Genomic DNA, 20,098 nt, shown 5'->3' with positions numbered 1-20,098 from the left:
GTCAGAAGGTCAAGATACATGTTAGTGTGAACAAGATAAACTTTTTCCTTCTCATCCAAATCAATATAAGATAGCACTTTTGCCAAATTTACCACTAATAAAGTTACAAAATAAATAGAAAATCCTGTTTCAATGTGATAGTAATTGATTACCAAAAATAAATTCTGCTGAAGAAGACTACAGCTCCAACCAAGACAGTTATGATGTAATAAACTGAAATAAAATAATATCGAGATGGATTCAATGCTATTAAAATGTTCTGTGTTAACACCTTCAGACAACAATCTATAAAAGTGTAAATAACTAAGTCTGCACTAAACGTCTAATTGCAGCTTGGCCGTTTATTTGAGCTTCTTACATCTAAGGTCAGCTCATACCCTTCAATGATTAAAAGAGCGAGTGTTTCAGTGTTTCGGTCTTTGCTTCTGATCATCACAGAGGAAAAAAATCTGGTCCTGCCGATTGTAGTTCATACGTACCACCCACAAGCTTTTTCAAACAGTATTTTTTTTCATCTGCTCCTGATTTACTACGATTTGATGAAGAACTACCCAGAAGGAAAGTTTTAATCCTTGTTCTCTTTATATGCGTCTTCCAGCATGAGAAAAACGCTACTAGAACATGTTAAAAACACCAAAAACACGATTTTCATTGGAGCGGGTCTTTGGAAAATATCAGAAATGTTCAGTTAGCTGAAAATTGTTTTTGAAAAAGCTCTTTCGTAAGTTCTCAAATATTTAACTTTGTTTATTTAGTAAAGTAAGAGTTAGGAATTAGAAAAAGAAAATCAGCTCCCTTAGTAAAATCTTTGAGGTATTATATTTTCATTTACAGTCGTCACTTGAAAGCTGAACATACAGTATCTTTTGACTTTGTTTACTTTACACTATTCCTCTTATTTTCAGCTTCTTTTTTTGTCCTATAACTCGGTTTTTGTATTTAATGCTAAAATGTTTAAGGCAGAATAATGCCCTGAGCTTATTCTGGACCATGTTTGGGTAACATTTTATTCAGTGTTTGTTTCCATCTGGACCTCAATTATCTTTAGTATTTAAATTAGGATCTTCATACATTCATTCATCTTCTAACACTCACAATCACACCTATGGACATTTTAGACTAACCAACTAACCTAGGGAGTAGGCCTGCACAATTAATCGCAAATTTAACGTTAACGCGATTTCAAGCTGTGCAATATCCATATCGCAAAAGCCAGCGAAAATCACAATAAATCCTTCCACTTTTGGCTTCTCCCATCAAGGGTCGCCGCAGCGAACAAGTCGCATGGTAAATTTGGCAATGTTTTACGCCGGATGCCCTTCCTGACGCAACCTTCTCAAACCGGGCTTGGAACCGGCAGAGGTAGAGAAGGGAAGAGGGAGCAGCCCGGAGTCGAACCTGGGTTTCACGGACGGAAGGCGCCGCAAACCAGCACGAGCTAAACTGGCTCGCCTGAAAATCACAATAAATGGTTAACCTTAAATGTGCTAAAACAATCTTATGGCAACTTGAACTATTTAGAGTATTAAAATATTCCCTTTAGCCATTTGACCAATCAGATGGAGCCCTTCACGTTGTTGACCAATCGTATGGAGCTTTTATGTTAGATCTTGCCCTCCTATTTAGACGACAATCATTTGGAGAATAATTTAAGGAATTTTGAACTCTTATTTAAATTAAACTTTTGCAGTGAAATGGAAATTGTTTTGTTGTTTTGACTAGTTGTTCATTTATCGCAAGTCATATCGTCATCGCAATATTGATATACACTAATAATATCGCATGTCGCGAGTTTTCCTCATACCGTGCAGCCCTACTATGAAGCATGTTTTTGGACACTGGGAGGAAGCTGGAGTCCCCGGAGAAAACCCACGCATGCATGGGGAGAACATGCAAACTCCACACAGAAAGGTCCCCCATTGGTGTTTTGTTTCAGGTGTTTTTGGTGTGAGGCAAGAGCCTCTTTTAATTTGATTAAGTGCTGTGCCGATCCCATGTTTTTCACCATTTTCTGGTTAAACTGGTTAATGGTTTAATGCATATCACAGGTTGATGTTTATTTGGGTTTCTGATCTTCTGTTAGTGTAGTTTGTGTCCCTTTTTGAATTTTGGGTTTTATTTTCTAAACTCTGCAGTATTTTTATCTAAATAAGTTTGTGTTTTTGTTCCATGCAGCACTATCTATAGTCTATGATCTATAAATTCATGGGTTTCTTTCCTGTTTTTCTAGTTAACCCTTGTGCTATCCTAGGCACTTTAACATTGGGAGTTGGGTCATCTAGACCCACTAGACAGTGCGCTGAACCTTTTTTCTTCAATGATTTGTGATCTTCACTGGTGTCCATGGATTACATGAAATCTTTCCACCTTTATCCACCTTTGTCATGGTAGGGAGAACACGTCAATGCAAGGGTGGGGTCACCTAAGATAGCACAAGGGTTAAAGTACGAGTCAGTCTACTTAGGGAAATATCGCTGTTAACTGTATCTGCAGTTCTGGTGCCCCATAAGAGTGAAGCTTAAAAATCCTTCAACACTCTTGCTGGCCTTAGCATACTTATGCCAGATGGTCTGAACATCAAGACTTTGGATCTGATTTCCAATCTATAGACCACACCCAGCAGAAAAACACGACCTACATATGCAATCCTTTCTGCTGCTCTGAGAAGTGAATCTGACTTTCAGTCACTTTGACACTAACTAGATATTTTTATCTTTTTTTGTCCTTTGCATCCCATCTTCCCAACAATCAGAAGCTGAAACATTTTCAATTTGATGTTTGAAGAATTCATTAGCTCTGTTAAAAAAAAAAAAAAAAAAAGCATTTTTCTCTTGCTCAATTTTTCCGGATCGTCTACATTTCAGTCTCTCAAATGGGCTTGACACTCATCCTACCTCCACCCAGTTTCCATCTACTTCCTGGAAGAGAACACAAAAGGGGTCTGACTTGGAGGCTACATCTCGGTCCAGAAGGTTAAATGCGGTGATGGACAGCTCCACCCGGGTGACGCAGTGCTGAGGGCCGACGCGGCACGACTGACCATCAGGAGTCAAGCCCAAAGTGTAGGCCATGTTCTGAAGTTGCAGACACACCCCTGAAGGAGACACCAAGAAACAAAGAAAGATAAATCTGTTAGTAGAAAGTTACGTTTAATGTGGTGACGAATATGACTTTAAGAGATGAAACTCGCTACAAACAAATGAAAGGTTAATAATAAAAACAACAAAGCTGATCAGTCACTCGTATACGCCATTATTATAAAACAATAAGGACAGTTTTGCCTTTTAGGAAGAATCTGGACTACCGGTAAATTGGAATATATTGATTTTAACTCAGTTTGATGCCTTTTACCTTTCATGTGGCGCCTTAGGGTAAATGTGAATTGGCGCTTTAAAAATAAACTGAGTTGAATTAAATTTAATTAAATCTTCTTGGATGGTGTAGTAATTTTTATGTTATTGCGGTCTGCATGGACATTGTTGTAATCATAAGCATTATACTGAATATAATTGAGTATAATGCTTGTGATTGCCATCTTGATCCAGATTGTGGTCTGGATGAAGGTAGCAGACTGGTAAAGCCTTACAAGCCTGAAACTACAAATCATTTTTATTTAGCTCCAACATTTTGGAAAGTTCTTTATAAACAAGGCACAAAAGTCACGAGTACAATGGAGCGTATACTAGACCAAAAAAGTACAGGGCTAAGGCCATTTTAGCATAATGTATGTCCCAGAAGAACCAACTCATTCTGAAGTACGGTATTAAAATGGTGACTTGTGAGGTTGCTGGAAAACTTGTCAACTCCTAGACAGAAATGCAAGATGGATCTACATTAGCAGTTTTATATCAGTTACAGTGTGCTGACGGATATTGAGTAGCAGAAACTGGTGACAAAAATGGAGAAAGGGTGTATCTTTTTAAAGATGCAAGCAGAGACTTGCCATGAAAGGAGCACATCATCTGCATAGAGGGGGGCACAAAAACCCAAGCATGTACAGAGAAGCAAGAAGACAGAGGTGTGACGTCGACAAATTTTGGAGTTTATCCATAACTCGCATGCAGTCTTTGATCACACAGAAACAGCATCATCCACCAACCAGACTACTAAACTGATGATGAAACTGCATTAATGTTTCACAAAATGTGCAATACAATAATCCCAGACCCTTTGGTTCAGTAACTTCCTATGCATGCTCTGACAACCTCTCTGGGCAACTGGATGCTGAACTCTTCCGATCGGCTGACCACAGTAGAGATGAGTTTCCCTGCTGAAAGACTGGTTTCATTTGGGATCACAAGTTAATATAATGTTTTCTTTTAGATTTAGGCACAAAACCACCTTTATTTGGTAAACAAAATGTGGCAGCAATGTAATCAAATGTAAAAAATTCTTTCTGTAAAAGCAAACAGAAGGCTGCTTCATGCCTGAAAAAAATATAATTACTTAAAGGGAAAATCCAGTCATAAATTGAAAGATTTGATACATTTTTTTTAATAAAGATTCAAATGATTTCAAATTGTTGATATTTATAATGTCATAATTTGAATGTCTTCCTCTCAGGGCTAACTCCTCACAGAGCTGTGAGTGACTTCCCCTCCTGTTCACGCTGCTCATTCACGGCTTTTTTTGCCAAGAACCAGAGCTGTGGAAAAGTCAAGTTTAGGACTAACATGGCATTCATGCATAACTAAAAACAAGAACTCTGTAGACTAGGAAAACATCAAGACATAGTGCATGAAAAGAACCTCATCATCAACATAAGAGGTCCTAGAAGATGGTTTTCCAATACAGGAGAGCAACAATAGAAGTGGACACCTACTTGGTACTTGGGGGTTCCCCTTAAACAATAAGCTAACCTGGCAGATGGGCCTGATTAATAAGGCTCACCAATGTCTAAACCTTCAAGACCTGAGTCTGGGACTTGGAGCCTCAGTCTTACTTCACAGATGTCTGAAGGGCTTCTGCTTCTGCAGCAGCACCGTCCCGACTCAGATTCTCATCAGCTGGGTGAAGGCTCCTCAAAAAGGGGGTTGTAGCAGCGCCCCCCCATAAACATATAAAACTGTGTATGCAGAAAAAGGCCTGCATGATAAAGGACAAAGTGCACCCAGCAGCACACACTCTCTGTCCCCTTCCCCTTAGGGAGAGGGCTGTGGAAGTGGCTGACTAAAAAACAGCTCAATTCCAACAGCAGTGGGACCGATGAACACCAGCAGAGCTCTCAAGGTGTTTTGAACACATATAATGACATTTACCAATGTATTGACAATATTTGCACACCACTAAGATTGTTATACAGCTGAAGTCTATGCATCCTTACCACTCTTCTGTATGAAAAATATTTTTTTTCTTTAGATTTATGATTTAAAAAAAAAAAAAAAAATAAAATTTGGTCTTTACGATAGGATAGGAGAGACCTCAGAAACAAATTTTAGAGAAAATGCTACACGAACATGTCAAAAACACAATTTTCAGCAGAGTTTATGTGACAGTTAAAAAAAAATGGAGGATATATATTAAGAAAATTAAGCTTAAAATTGCATTTCTTTATTCAAATCATTGTAAAACAGGAGCAAATGCGAAAAAGCCATTGGACAAACATGTAGGTGTGATGTAGAAGCTACAACGGCAATCCACAAGCTCCCTGCTTTGCTTAATTCTGATGCATCCACTTACAGACAAATAAATGCATGAACGTTTTCAATGTCCACAATCGAGCTGTTATCTGGCTCAAAACTGTACGGCTGGATAATTCCAATATTGCTCGCCGTTGTTGTCGCACCGGTAATGTTGAGTTAGGGTTGTGACAGGCTGTAAGCTTTCGGGAGAGAGTGTAGACAGATGGATGATAGGAAACTGGCGACTCTGCATCAAGAGTCTCGCCCACAAATAAGAGGCAAATTTTTTAATGAACTACTGCTGCTCTGCAGAAACTGTCCTAGAAAATGAAAGTTTTTTTGGGCTAAAAACGGCATAGCCATAACTAAAAGACCACTATTTTTAGGGATTGGGTCTTTAAATGTCATAAACAGTCGGAATTGGTTGAAAGTCTAATGTATTTAACAGCTTGTGGTAAACATAGTTCATCACCTTTTATGGGAGGTTCCTTTATGCTTGTCTGACGTGAAATAGAAAAATTCTGGATCCACTCAAAGCGATGCTGTAAAGGAGAAAATCAAAAGGCTGCATCAAACAGGTTGTGTGATTTTGTTGCCAGGCAGAGTGTGTTACCACACAGAGACCAGGAAAAGGCAGATTATCCCAATTATAAAGCAACTGGTTTTGACATTTATAGAAGTGTTAAACAGGAAGGAAGGACAAATACGGGAATATGTCTAAACGATCAACATATACCAGTTACCAGTGAGTCACTTGTGGTTTCAAAACCACTCAAAACCTCGGCTTCATCAGGCTAATGATCCTTTTAGGCTAAAAATACCTGCTGAATGAGGGGGGAAAAAAATGAAAGCTACACTGGTGTTGGTCATGGCCGCTCTCAGAAAACCCCAATCCTGGGCAGGATTAAACATTACACACTTCACACGCTCAGACACACTTGTAAAGGCCTGAACCAGATCAAAGCCCCCATTGAATCGCCAAAACAGAGCCACTTCAGGCGAGAACGGACTGAAAAGAAAACACAAACATGTATGCTTGGTGTGTATCGCAGCTGTTGTCTGTGTGAGTATGAGGAACAAACACCCAGCAGCTCTGATGACAACCAAACAACTTCCCATCTCCAAAAAGGTGATGTGTTCTCACAGCAGCATGGTGATAGGATGCTGCCTGTTGCTAAGATACTAATGTGTCATAACCAAAGTGCTCCTCTCGTTTACTCCAGTGATATCACGGAGGTGGCCATGCAGCAAGCATTGTTCATGGACTCATACAATGCACACATGATCGATGCCAGTCGGCTGTTTGACAGGAGTCCTCAGCAGAAGAAGCCAAACACCTGCTGCTTCTGTCGTGCAGTTTGACTGATAAACACACCATGAAGAAGACAGTCGTTCAGTGTAAACAACAACAATGGAGTAAAACATGTTCCCCACTATGGATTAGCATTAACATGCAAAAAGTAAACTGAAAAGGATGCTTGTGCGAGGAAGAAGAAGCGTCACATGACCATTCACAGTCACACCTTCACCTCTCAGGTTCTACACTGCAGGGGGGTGGGGATGTTCTGCACGTGCTCATTACATCTAATTACACGCACTGGCTGCGGAATCCTGGGGGTAAACAGCAATTTTTGAGAGAGATGCGCCAACTTTAAGTCAGCACAAACAACTATAGTACCACCACCAGTGATGCTCAGCCTCATCATGAGCTCCTCTGACTGAATGTCCTCAACCACATCCTTCCGTAACCAAATCCGCTGAGAGCGCGGGTCTCTACTTTCTTCGTGTGCCATTTTTCAACAAATAATGACATGTTCTCAGTCCTTTTAGAAAGTCCATACGACGTGTGTACATCTACGAGGACAACAAACTCACCTCAGCAAATGATGATGAACTTCTCAACACGCCTTCCACCCAAATACTTTCTTCGAATAGCGCGCGGGGAGAAAGACAAACAACGCGGAGACGCACTTTTCGATTCTATTTAGGAGTAGAAATTGGAGTTATCATAGTTCCTGCCAGCGGGAGCGCAACAGAGTGTGACCGTTTATCATCCTCCAAGCTGTCAGCGCAGCGGACCGACCGAGCTCCATCAAGCTAACGGAGTTAGCTTAGCAGCACCGGAAAATGACCCGTTTTCAAAATAAAAGCCGCGTAAATCATAAAGAGTACTTCCGTTTTTTTCATACGACATTTCACAGAAAGCATGAGTAAAGTTTTTAAATTGTTTGCTTTTCCATAATTATGGCTGAGATGGGAGCAATCAATGCAACCTTGCATTAAAGTGTTCAAATTTATCCTTTGAGTAATTGCTTTTTATTTTTACATTACCATTATTTTGACAATATGAACAAAGAATCCTGGAAAAAGAGTTTTAAATTTGTTTTTTTTTAATGGATTTTCTAGTTATTGCAAAAGTCCTTCACAATTAGCCCAAGTAATTATGATGTAGAAAAGGGGCTAGTTTATAAAGTGCATTTGAGATGTCAATTTATAGTATTCATGAGTAATTTAATGACAGCTATTAAAAAGTGACTTAGAAAATGTAATTCGTTTTATGGTTATGAGTCTGCATGCAGAAAAAGGTACAAAACTCTTTAAAATCAGCAGATTTCTAGCAGATTCAGAACAAAGGAGGAGGACAGTCTATAAAGTGCATTTGAGATGTCATTTTATAGTATTCAGAAGTAATTTAATGACAGCTATTAAAAGGTGACTTAGAAAATGTAATTCGTTTTGTGGTTATATGAGTTTTCATGCAGAAAAAGGTACAAAACTAATTAAAATCAGCAGTTTTCTGGCAGATTCAGAACAATGGAGGAGGACAGTCTTTGCAGTTTTATGTGCCACTACTGTTAATAGTATCACAAAAGACATCTCTGAAATATATGCATATTTTTGAATCATTAAAACCTAAAAATAAAAAAATATATAGAGTTTTTTGAAAAACTAAAATGCTTTATTGCTCAGTGGAGTTTGGAATAACATCTCTTTATACTTGTTTCATAACATTATTGTCTGATTTCCTAGTAAACAACTACAGGTAACAACTTCAGCTGTTTTCGATAAAAAACAGTGTTTAGATCAAATAATATGATTTCAAGATGTTTTTGGTTTACATGAATTCATATTGTTTTGGAAAAAGAATAGTTGAGATTTTATTTAGTAAGAGTCATGGAATTATAAGTGTAATAAACACAAGATTCGATAAATATATGGTAAATTGTTTGTTAAAAAACTTTTTTTTAACACTTTAATAAATTTGATATTTGCTCATTTATGTTTTTTCTTAATCTTTAACTTGTTTTTGCCATACAGAAACAGTTCAGATCATTTAAAAAATAAGGATTTTGTGTGAATGTATGCCTTTCCAAAATAGTTAAGAAGAGTACAGCTTTTACAAATGATTGCGATCTTTAAATGGTTGGTGCGTGTACAAACAATTTTATTTTTGTAGGAAATATATACATATATATTTTAAATTAAATTCTAAAATGCATAATTTATAGCCAGTAGCCCATCATCAGTCACTTATGTTTGTATAGATATGAATCTGTAAATGTATGGCTCCTATTCAGAAAGATTAAATAAAGTTTTTAAATTAAAATGGGTCCTCCTTTGACAACAGCAATTGTAAAAAAAAAAATCACATATTATTCAAATTTTGTAACAATAAAAATAAGAATATGATAACATCTGAGAATGTAGGAAAAAAAAGATGTAGTTTTAATTTACTCTTGTTTCCTTATCTTATATATGGAAAGGCATCAGAAAACAGAGCTTTTCCCAGCTGTCCCGGGAGAAAATGCAAGACACACTGGAGCTACCAGAAGAAAAACAAAAACAGTCATGTTTCTCTTTAAGATGCAAATTACAAATCAAGTGTAGATGCATGATTTTGAATCTTAAAAAATACAACTTCACTAAAACCTCCACGCCATCACTGAGTCTTCCAAATAATCAGAGCAGAAATGTTTTTCATATAAATAAGCATTTTTAAATAATACTATCTTTAAAAATGTTGCATGAAAATTATAGTCAGATGACAGGTTGGTAAACTGTCTTTCTTTTATGCTACTATTTATTTGAACCTATCCTAAAACTAAATAAAACAGTTTAATTAAGATATCACATAGATGTCCACAGTAAAGCATAGTACATCCTATCAAATAAAAAGCTAACAGCAGAGGTGAATCAAGGGATTTTCTTTATTACCACTACTGACCACAGGATGGCGCCAAAGGTTTATATGGAAGGAATTCAAGGCCATCACAGCTGTCGTGTCAGCAGCCAGCTTCTGTCCTTTTAGTCAAGTCCCATGAATAACTTCATGAAAACTTAACTCAATAACTACAGTAGCTTTTCTGAATATAAAATAGTTAATAAAGGATTTACAACTGATAAAAGATGAGAAAAAATAAAATATGTTTATTTAAAAAGAATAGAATGTTCACATGTTTCCATACTTTTCATTTTAGAACCTTTAAACACAATTCTTGGCAACAGAGAAAAAAAGAGTGTTTAAAAATTATTTTTAGGACTGTATTTATGGGTGAAAGAGTGAGATAGCCTCAGTAGTGAAATTAGGCGTTTGGAAGTTTAAAGAAGACAAATAACTTTCTAGGTTATGATTCTATAACTTTCATCAGATCACAACAAACCTAACCATAAAACTTACTGCTTTAAAAAATAAAATAAATAAATAAAAACACATCAAAACAAGGTGCACATGTTTTTGAACCTGAAAGCAGAAACAGTCATTACATTTAAATTCTAATAAAATCCAGTGTCACTTTCAGAAATTACACACTCCACCTAGAAAAATCTGTACCAAATAACAAAACAAAACAACTTTAAAACTATAGATAAAAACTTTTTGTCCATTTAAAACAGCAGAAATAAATATAGAGCATAGGTAGAGACCACAACCTAAAATGATGATATGATCAGTGTGAGTTCTGAGGTGCATTTTTCACTTTTGTGTCTCTACATTTGTAAACTCAATCCAGTGCAATTACAGTACCTAACAGTGTATGTGTTGGCATCTTTAAAACAATCAGAAAAAACAAAAGCCTTTCCCCGTCACACAGCAGAACAGGACAGGTCACGTGGATGAGAATGTCAGCCTCCTGTCCTTCAGCATTAATCTCTGCTGCTCATTCAGTGGGACTCTGTTCTTCCACAGCCTAAACAAGAAAAAATATTGCTGTTTTTTTTTGTTAAAACTAATATTTAGGTTAAAGGGCATTGATGTCAAAATGGAAAGAAATTAGATTATGGCAAAAGAGTCTACAGAAAGAACACCTGATGACTTGCAGAGAAGGACAGGTCCAAGATGCTTTAACTAAAGTCTCCACTCCAGAAACACCTATGAGGTTGCACTCCAAACTAAAAAAATAAATAAAAATACCATCAGAACTTCTACATCACAAACCAGCAATTACTGATTTGTGTTCCTGAAAAATTCTAAACAAAGTGGGTCTAACTTCAAGCATCATTCTGGTTTGAAGTACAGCAAAATCAGAAGTCTTTCAGTTACAAACTGATAAAGCAAACATAAGAGCGGAATAAAAAGAAACTCCTCAAAATGCTAAAAGGTAGAGTTTAATTTGACTCACTCTATCCGAACTAACTTGGGACAGAATGGCAGGAGTCCAGAGAGCTGCAGAGCCACATCATCTCCACATCTGTTCCATCCAAGTCTACAAAGGACAAAGAAAACATTACTGACAAAAGCAGACTGTTTTCAAACACACTGCATCATGAGGAGCACTCTAAAAAGCTGACTAATACCACTTCTATAGAAGTACTTAAAATATTGAATAGATCCAAAATGAAAAACATATTAAACCGACATAAAATAGTCTATGAAAATACCATCAACCAAACTTAACATTGACTTTTCCGATAAATCAGACACACGCTGGAATTTGTGACTTTAACCAATGACGCCAGTAAAATATGGCAAAGTCACAATCGTATCACTAATCATTGTATTTATTTTTTTGTTGAAGTTTACCCCACGTCCTGAATGAGGGGGCATTCAGCCAGACTGGCAGCAACAAGGCTCAGCTCTGAGGTCCCGACAGAAGTAAGACTGAAAACACAAAATATAGAATCAGGACAATAAGCCTCGTAACGGCGTGTTGACTTCCATAAACAAACACGTCTCACTTTATCTGGGTGAGCTTCTTTAAGCTCCGTATTGCTGTGGACAGAGCGGCGGCGCCGTCACGTCCAAGATGGTTTTCTGAAATACTGAATCCACAGATGAAGGGAAACTTTCTGCATTAAAAAAAATTGAAATTCTTCTTGTTTATTTTTACACTTACTCTAACACAGTGAGGTGTGTGAGTGACGGCAGAACCAGAGACATCCTGGCAGCAGTGAGGTCGCCAAGGTCATTACTGGACAAACTGCAGCAAAACCCAAAAACAGCACATAGTAGAAAACGAGACAACGTCCTTTACGGAATTTGGCATTTTAGCAAATAATATTTAAACAAAACACGTTTTCCGTAATTAAAAAATAAACTGGAATAACAACAAATTTGTATGATCATGACTGAATCAAAACCGAAAGATTTAAAAGATGTTTCATAACTCTAAACATGTACTGTATTAGCTTGTTCTACTGTAAATGTTAAAGACTGTGCACTTTTAGCTCAGGTGAGACTACAGGGATTCAGTGTACAGGCGTGAGTCAGGTGTTAAAACGTTCATGCTCGTACTGGAGCTCTCTCATGTGGATGCAGCTCTTCAAAGCATCCAGCAGCCTCTCCCCTGCCGTGTCACCCATGAAGTTCTTGGAGAGACTGGAGGACGAACACAACAGAGATCAGGGTGAAGCTTATTTCAATTCAATTCAATTCAATTTTATTTGTATAGCCCAAATTTACGTTCTAGGGCTTCATTTTGAGGTAATTCCCTCCCCAAACCCTAAAGTTCAAAAGGTCACAACTGAAAAAAACAATAGAACAACTTCATTTAGCATGACTTCTACAAAAAAAAAATTAAGGCTTAAATAAGGCCTGTTCAAAACCTCTAACAGAGCTGGCAGATATTTCCTCATGTTTGTTAACTCTATTTGATTTTGCCTGGAGAAATGATCTCTTTCATTAAACATGATATTAGGTTGGAGAAGCTCTGCTCTTTTCCTTGTCAGGTTTTTGACAGTTAGCAGAATAAATCCAAAAAGCTTCAATGAACCAGGTTGAAAGGACAACATCTGCCGTCCGGCAAAAGGCCTCTTTTTAAAAATCAGCTTAAGAAAATGTGTGTTACTTTTATCCAAACACGATATAACCAACATGCCGTAAAAACCTGACGTTCAGTTAATAAAACCTACAAAGTCAAAGCCAGAGGAACCATGGGAAGGGAAAGAAAACACACAAGCAGTGCAGAGTCTTTCACTTCCACAATCTGTCCTTCCACATGGGGGGGATGTGGGGCAATGGTAGAGCAGTTGAGCTCTGATTGGGAGATCACAGGTTTACCTGCCCAAGTGTTTAAGTGTCCTTAGGCGAGACACTGAACTCCACATTGGTGGTCATACGTTGGCACCAGTTTTTAACAACAGAGCCGCCATCAGTGTGTGAATGTGTGTGTGTGTGGGTGAATCGGACTGGGACTGTAAAGCGCTTTGGGCCATCTGAGAAGAGAGTAAAGCAGTAAATAAGTATACGCCATTTACTATTAGACCTTTAGCGACTGAGCCCCAGAGTGTGAGAAAAATGACTTTCATCATTCAATTTATTAACATCTTGCATCCTGCACAATATATCGCAAATTTATCTTTATCGCGATTTTCAAACTGTGCAATATCCATATCACCTTATCCATATAAACCTTAAATGTGCAATCATATTGCAGCTTGAAATATTTAATGAATCAAATAAATGCCTTTATGCATTTGACCAATCAGATGGAGCCTTTCACATTGTTGAACAATCGGCTGGAGCTTTTATGTTAGATGTTGGCCTCCTATGAAGGTCATTTGGAATATAATTCCAGGTATTTTTGACTTTTATTCAAATGAAATGTTGCAGCGAAATGGAAATGTTTTTGGCTGTTTGGCCATTTGTTCATATCCCGCAAGTTATATCGTCATCGCAATATTGATCATAATATCACACATCGCAAGTTGTCCACAAATCGTGCAGCCCTAATGTCTTCTGTACTGGACATGAGCTCATGGTATGTCAATTTTAATCACAAAAAAGATCTCATGGAGCTAAATAGAAAACTTTTGGGCCTTTTTACTGAAATCCCATGACTTTGGGAGTCTGAGGAGAAGTTTGTTTTCATGACAGGAAAAGTTGGAAACTGCATGAAGATATTTTCCTTTGTCACTTTGAAAAGTCAAAGCATGTTAAATAGTTTTGCTGAATAATTTACAGAATTCTGTAAGAACGAAGCTCAAAGAATGAAGAGATGTTAATTAGAAAGAAAATTTTTATCAAATAAATCTGTGCATAAAATCAACATCTTCCACGGCAAAAAAAGCCTTTTCCTGCACAATATTTAAACTTAACTTAAAACTTAACTATAAAGCTACAAATACCACTAACATGTCTTAAAACAAAGAACAACTTTATTTTGCATTGAAACATCTAATTTAAATACAAAAAACAATAACACAAACGTATATCATGTTTTACCAGATTATTTTGAGCTCTTTCCAGTCAGGCAGGAAATGGGTCAGCTGCTGAATCCCCCCTTCAGACATCCTCCAGCCGTCCAACCTGAGAAAAGACCCGGTTGTCCTCGTTAAGGTCAGTTATAATGAAAAGAGAGGAGGTTGATCACATCCTGCTTAAGAGGGGAAACACTAACCCAATCTCCTCTATTTGTTTGTTTCCTTCCATGACAGTCAGGAGATCCAGCATCCTGTCCGCCTCGGTTTGTCCAGCTGCTTTTCCAATCTCATCTAGCCTTAAAACATCAGAACAAATCTACAATCAAACTTACTATTTGCATGCCAAAGTGAAACATTAAAGGGAACCAAAATACTTTGGATGTTGTGACATGCAGGAGTCCTTCACAGTAATCTAATAATATCAATTTCCTGACTTGCAGGAGTCCTTCACAGTAATCTAATCATATCAGTTTCCCACAGACAAATGTCGCTAAACCATCTAAACAGACCTGGCACTAAACCACCTGTGCTTTGACTTTGTCCTTTAACATTTACAAATATTTTACACCTTCACACCACGACAGAACAGGAAATGAAGAATGATCCTGTCTACCTATAAGTCTACAAGAGAGGAGATGCAATATTGGAATTAGAGCCCACTAAATTATAATGAGGTTTATACAGAGGCGATGACATGCTGGAATGATAAACTGCAGCTTCAGTGGCTACAAGTCGAGGTATGAGCTGCAGCTTTGGCAGCAACAGTGAATTGCACCGTAAATAGTGAGAGTGGCCTGGGATATAAATGAGTGACGTGCGTTGGTGCGACAGCAGCAAGATTACTTTGAATGGTTCAGTCCTATTTCCGGCTCTCACATGCCCCTTTCTAAAGACTTTCCCAGTCCAGTTGTAAAGCACCTTGTTACTATTGTGCTGTAGTAGAGAGAAACAGGCTTTCTTAAAAAAAAAAGACTACATTTGTTTAAATTAAATACATTTAAATGTGTTTATGCTTTAAAAAACACAAACATTTTGTAATTTTACACATTTGATATTCCAACACATTTCTATAAAAGAAACTCCTCAGAAAGCAAAACTTCTCCATTAATCTTTTTTTTTTTTTTTTCTAATTAATTTTACGAATTTGTAGCTATAGTTTTAAAAAAGGGTCGGAACTTTAAGCACTGTTGAATTTTATGACAGAGGATCAATTTCAAGGGTTTAAAGCAGCTAGAGTGACTAAATGTCTGACAGAATCAGCCTTTTTCTTACATTGAGGACAACATTTCTCACATTATTCTTGTGACGATTATTTCTTTTTCTCATTTTTTTGTCAACAGGCACTGCTGGTGACCCTAGAGATTTCTTTAGTGGGATGACTTTATTGTCAACCTTGAGTTGGTTATATTATCACTGTAGTTAATTCTACTAAATTGGGGCCCTGTGGCTACATGTGAAGTAGAGGTTTGGCGCAAATATGAGCTCAGGTCTTAAGAAGTTGAAGTAACAGCCTAGGGCTTGTCTAGGGCTTGAATGTGACAAATTAGAGAAGAATTCAGGCTTTCTTTTCAAAGTTAAAATTAAAAGCTGACATGATAAAATGCAGTTTGAGTTTGGAAAAACTCGGCAGTCAGCGCTGATGATTTCGCACGAGATCCGTTTACAAATGTGCCTGAGGTTCCCGGAAAACCGATGGGTGCTGAAGATCCTAAAGTGACAGTTCTCTCTTTCTGCCCTTCATCAACACTGAACATGGTCCTATGAGTAAAAATATCTGTTATTTTTAACTGGAGAAAGTTTCCGTGTAAAGTGAGCACATCAGAGCAGGGTGTCTACAGATATACCTTTAAATGTAAACATTTTTATGACCTTTTAAAAAAAAAACTCAGAATCTAATTTAAGACTGTATAAAAAAAGAAAACGACACAAACAGCCTGAGTCTGCTCTTTCTTGCTCTATACATGCAATTCGATCGCTATGATCCCCATTGTGCCAAATTTAAATGTCTTTCTGCGAACTAAGCAGTTTGCTTCATAAGAATTTGCACTAATCAATAATCACTAATCAGTCTCAAGCACCGCAAGTTTAAAGACCATTTCTCCATAAAATTGAACTTTCCCTTTTTCCCGCAATGACGAGCAAAAGCGAATTAGCTAGCTGACGATTGACCACTAGGTCACGACCCCCCGACAAAGCACATCCTGGAAATGTTTTGGTTTTTTGTGACAGAACAGCAGATCAGTTGACGAGAAAACTTTAAGACCCGTTCACCTGAATTTAAGACAACGGAATACTTTATAGGGCCTTATTTTAGTGTAATCAAGTTTAGGAGCTTTTAAGGACAGAGATCAGGTTTAAGATGTTTAACTTTGTCTAAACCCTTAAGTCTGTTGAATCATTCAGGTGTAGCAGAACGTTTTGCAAGATTAACCACAAAAGCTCAAAGGAGAGATTTTTCATTTTATTTGACAGTTTTCAAAGTTTACTGTAACCATTTAAAAAACACAGCTACCATGTCAACTAAAAAATGTCTGATATGAGTTGTGAACATTAATAAATGAACACTGGTAAGAGATTTGATTCCAAATGGGTTCTTGGGGTTCTTAGGAACTCTTTCTCACCTGAGGCACCGCATAGAGTTGCTGTTCTTTAGGACCTGAGCTAAAGCTGTCCAACCCCCATCGCTCAACTGCACACAGTCCAGACTTGGAGTTCATGTAGCAACAGACATAAAGAAATTATAAACGTGTGTAGTTTAAAAACAGTTATTTCTCCCACATATTCATCTGCATGCATGTCTCACCACAGGCTCTGCAAAGTGATGCTCTGTTGCAGGGCTTCGATGACCTGCAGCTCTGCAGCTGGAGACCACACACAGTGGGACAGACTGCAGAGGAAAATACTGCTTTATTGCCAGAAGGGGAGGAAACTTTCAAATGAATCTGCAGCATGCACTCCTATTAAAGCACGCCATTCTCTGACCCCGTCATTCAAGTTACAAAAACCAAGCTCTGTTGAGAAGACCGATGGGTAAATTCTTACCTGATCGATCGAAGGCGAGGTAAGAACGCTGCCATGCTGTGAGCGGCTGTGTCATTAATGACATGACCTGACAGACTGACAGAGAAAGACTTACTTTACAACCTCAGAAACGGACAAATCAGTCATGAACTTCAATGTTATCCAAACTGCTGACGTCAGTATAGTCATGTGAGCATTAACCATGTTTGGGCCTTTCCGACTCACTTTAAGCACTGAATGGAGGAAGACTGCGAGATGACCTGTGAGAGCTCCTCAACCACAGACACAGATCCCACTTTCATCGCAACACTGCAAAGAGAAGATTTTATCAACCAAGAACTTCAGCAGACTGGGGTTTTCAAAGAGACAGTTTTCACCTGAGACTGGTGAGATTTGGCAACAAAGGCAGGAGGGAACACAGAAACTGATGTTCTTCAATGTCCAGTATATCGAGGGAGAAGCTGAAGCAACAGGAAAACATATTAAACCCAGAACAATGCAATTTATTTCAAAGCAAAAAACCTTTTTATGAAATGTTTTCATGAGAAAGTACTAACTCCAGCTCCTTCAGTGAAGGGAAGCGTTGGGTGGTGCTGCACATCGATGCTTTCTGTTCCACAGCTGCTGCTCTGTCAACAAGGCTTTGAGGAGAGCAAAGAAGAACTCATTTTATTTTTACAGTTCTTCTCTTAGGACCAGGAGCTCTAGATTATGACTTTATCATCCAAAATCAGCTAGAACTACAACGGTACATGTTCTAATTTAACAATTTTGTTTTTAAAAACACAAAAATAATTACAGCTGCACTTTTTTTCTCATCTTAAAAATGATTTATGCATCAGTCGCAACTAAAGAAACAAGTTTAAGAACAAGCTGTAAAAAGATTACTATAAGCTGTAAAAAGATTACTATAGCACTTGACTCCCCCCCCATCCTTCAACAGGAAGTGGAAATAAAGAAACAATGACGTCTCAAATTTCCTACGTAACTCAAACAGCCTGGGTTATTTCAAGTTCTTGTTTTCATATTGCATTCATATCTAGCATCTCATTGTGTAGTTGTTTTAAACTCTTGAATTCATCACCTTGCAGAAGTCAGAGCAAAGGTTTCCTTCATGGTCAGATGAAGAGTTTTATGATGAATTCTAAAAGGAGAAGAGGAAAATAACACGTAGACGTGATTTGAAGCTCTCTGTTGTGGCTTTTCGTGATCGCTTGAGTCTGTATTTTTGTGATAAGAGTGGTCTGCATGCAAACCTTTGCATGCATCACCTGATTGTTTGAATGTTGGTCTTGATCTCCAGGCAGTGACGCAGTAGATCAACAGCTTGTTCAGCTTTAAACCAACTTTCTTCAAAACTGATTTAAAAAAAAACAGCATAAAAAGTCAAGCATTTGATTCAAGAGCCCAAATAAATGTGCAGTCTTCTCCTACCTGACACTGCATGCTGTTTGACGGGGTTGGAACATGTTAAAAAAACCTTCAATCCACTCTGACTGCAGAAGATTGTTCTCAAATCTGTGGATCAATGAGACCAATGAATGACTCCAGTGTCAGTGACCGAAACACATGTTCTATCCACTCCGTCACCATAAAAACCTTTATCTATTAGGGTTTTCTTTGTTGGAATCTTTTTATCTTTATATCACCAAATAAAAAAAGAACTGCAAGCCATGACCTAAGGGCATCAACTCCAAATGCAACACTTCTGATGATCTTTACTGTTAAGAAAAACTGATTATATAAGGTGGAGTTACAAGAATCTTTAGGTCTGTTTGTAGACTCAATAGATGATGAAGATCTCTTTTTATTTTAGCAACTGTTAGAGAGTAACAAGACAAAAAGATCAAACAAAGAGAAGAATTATCAGAGCAATTTTAATGGCATACAGAGAATATGGGGTTTAAACCTCAAAAAATTGTTTTCCCTTCAGCAGTTTTTATTTTTGTTATGCTAATTATCCACCAATCAGTCAGTCTTTTTGGTTAACATTTTTCATTTGGTTTCTCCAGTTCTGACCAATAGGTAATGGCTTGTGGTTAAAATTAAAGTCTATTAAAATACTCTAATAAAAAGTTACAGGTAAAATGTACTTACTCTATTTTGCTCAAACTTGGACAGTTGGACACAATTTCTGCCAATCTGATTAGATGATCCCGCTGCAGACTGCAGTTTCTGACACTAGTAAACAATGACCAAAAGAAAAAGAAAAGATTTAAGGTTGATGGTTTGAGGTTGACTGATTGAGGTTTCCTTTGCAGGATTTTCAATTCCAAGTTCAGTTTTAGACCTCACAATAACAACATCACAGCATACAGAGCTGCTTTAATCTACACAACATGATAAATGTCGTATATTTTTGATGGAATACAACAAAAAAAAATCAGATCTACTTAAACAGCCCTTACAAAACGTGGTTTCTATAAGCTTAACTGATATTTACCTTAAAGATTTTTCATGATTTCCCTCTTCAAACCGAATGAGACACCTCTCGTCTTCGCTCAAACTGTCAACAAACATACAAAAATGACAAGCAAAGATGTTAAGAATGCACTTTGACTTGTGTTTGTTTAATAATCTGATTAATTTACATTTAGGTTTTTGCTAAATCGTTAAGCATGAACTGACCTGACTTCCACAGCAGAGGCATCAGAAGAGCTGTGGAGAGTTGAAACCACATCAAGAAGCCCCTGCTGGCTCAGTCCATTGTTGCTGACACTGTGAGAAGACATTTTTTACATGTTTAAAAACCACAATTTCTATTGCACCATATGCCTAATGCTTTCCATCATCTACAACTTAAACTAAAGAAGGAAGAA

At 37.5% G+C, this 20,098-nt stretch overlaps 2 protein-coding genes across 4 annotated transcripts in view; both read right to left on the bottom strand.

Moving 5' to 3' along the window:
• The window catches only part of cpne2 (copine 2), a 55,223-nt gene extending 47,488 nt beyond the window's left edge, over positions 1–7,735 (bottom strand). Inside the window, exons 1-3 of one of the 2 annotated variants that reach the window (XM_020704167.2) lie at positions 7,497–7,732; positions 6,094–6,163; positions 2,895–3,094 (exon numbers count right to left, since the gene is read on the bottom strand). In XM_020704167.2, coding sequence (XP_020559826.1) covers positions 2,895–3,071 — 177 coding nt within the window. In that variant the 5' untranslated portion in view covers positions 3,072–3,094; positions 6,094–6,163; positions 7,497–7,732. Of the gene's footprint in view, positions 1–2,894; positions 3,095–6,093; positions 6,164–7,496 lie in introns of both variants that reach the window. The other variant, XM_004069752.4, reaches the window with a different exon arrangement.
• A 1,589-nt stretch (positions 7,736–9,324) lies between these two features.
• Positions 9,325–20,098, bottom strand: part of nlrc5 (NLR family CARD domain containing 5) — a 32,525-nt gene continuing 21,751 nt past the window's right edge. For both annotated transcript variants that reach the window (XM_011476349.3, XM_020704166.1), the window contains 21 exons: positions 19,908–19,997; positions 19,723–19,785; positions 19,377–19,460; positions 18,714–18,797; positions 18,551–18,637; positions 18,364–18,423; positions 17,837–17,920; positions 17,657–17,740; positions 17,505–17,588; positions 17,301–17,375; positions 17,062–17,145; positions 16,880–16,963; positions 14,456–14,554; positions 14,281–14,364; positions 12,352–12,435; positions 11,954–12,037; positions 11,796–11,879; positions 11,641–11,718; positions 11,240–11,323; positions 10,926–11,009; positions 9,325–10,807 (listed from right to left, as the gene is read on the bottom strand). In XM_011476349.3, the coding sequence (XP_011474651.1) occupies positions 10,726–10,807; positions 10,926–11,009; positions 11,240–11,323; positions 11,641–11,718; positions 11,796–11,879; positions 11,954–12,037; positions 12,352–12,435; positions 14,281–14,364; positions 14,456–14,554; positions 16,880–16,963; positions 17,062–17,145; positions 17,301–17,375; positions 17,505–17,588; positions 17,657–17,740; positions 17,837–17,920; positions 18,364–18,423; positions 18,551–18,637; positions 18,714–18,797; positions 19,377–19,460; positions 19,723–19,785; positions 19,908–19,997 (1,726 nt within the window). In that variant the 3' untranslated portion in view covers positions 9,325–10,725. The remainder of the gene's footprint in view (positions 10,808–10,925; positions 11,010–11,239; positions 11,324–11,640; positions 11,719–11,795; positions 11,880–11,953; positions 12,038–12,351; positions 12,436–14,280; positions 14,365–14,455; positions 14,555–16,879; positions 16,964–17,061; positions 17,146–17,300; positions 17,376–17,504; positions 17,589–17,656; positions 17,741–17,836; positions 17,921–18,363; positions 18,424–18,550; positions 18,638–18,713; positions 18,798–19,376; positions 19,461–19,722; positions 19,786–19,907; positions 19,998–20,098) is intronic.

This window comes from Oryzias latipes, chromosome 6 (genome assembly GCF_002234675.1).
Source record: "Oryzias latipes chromosome 6, ASM223467v1".
NCBI classification, from domain to species: Eukaryota; Metazoa; Chordata; class Actinopteri; order Beloniformes; family Adrianichthyidae; genus Oryzias; species Oryzias latipes.
This window is presented reverse-complemented; position numbering and strand designations above follow the sequence as displayed.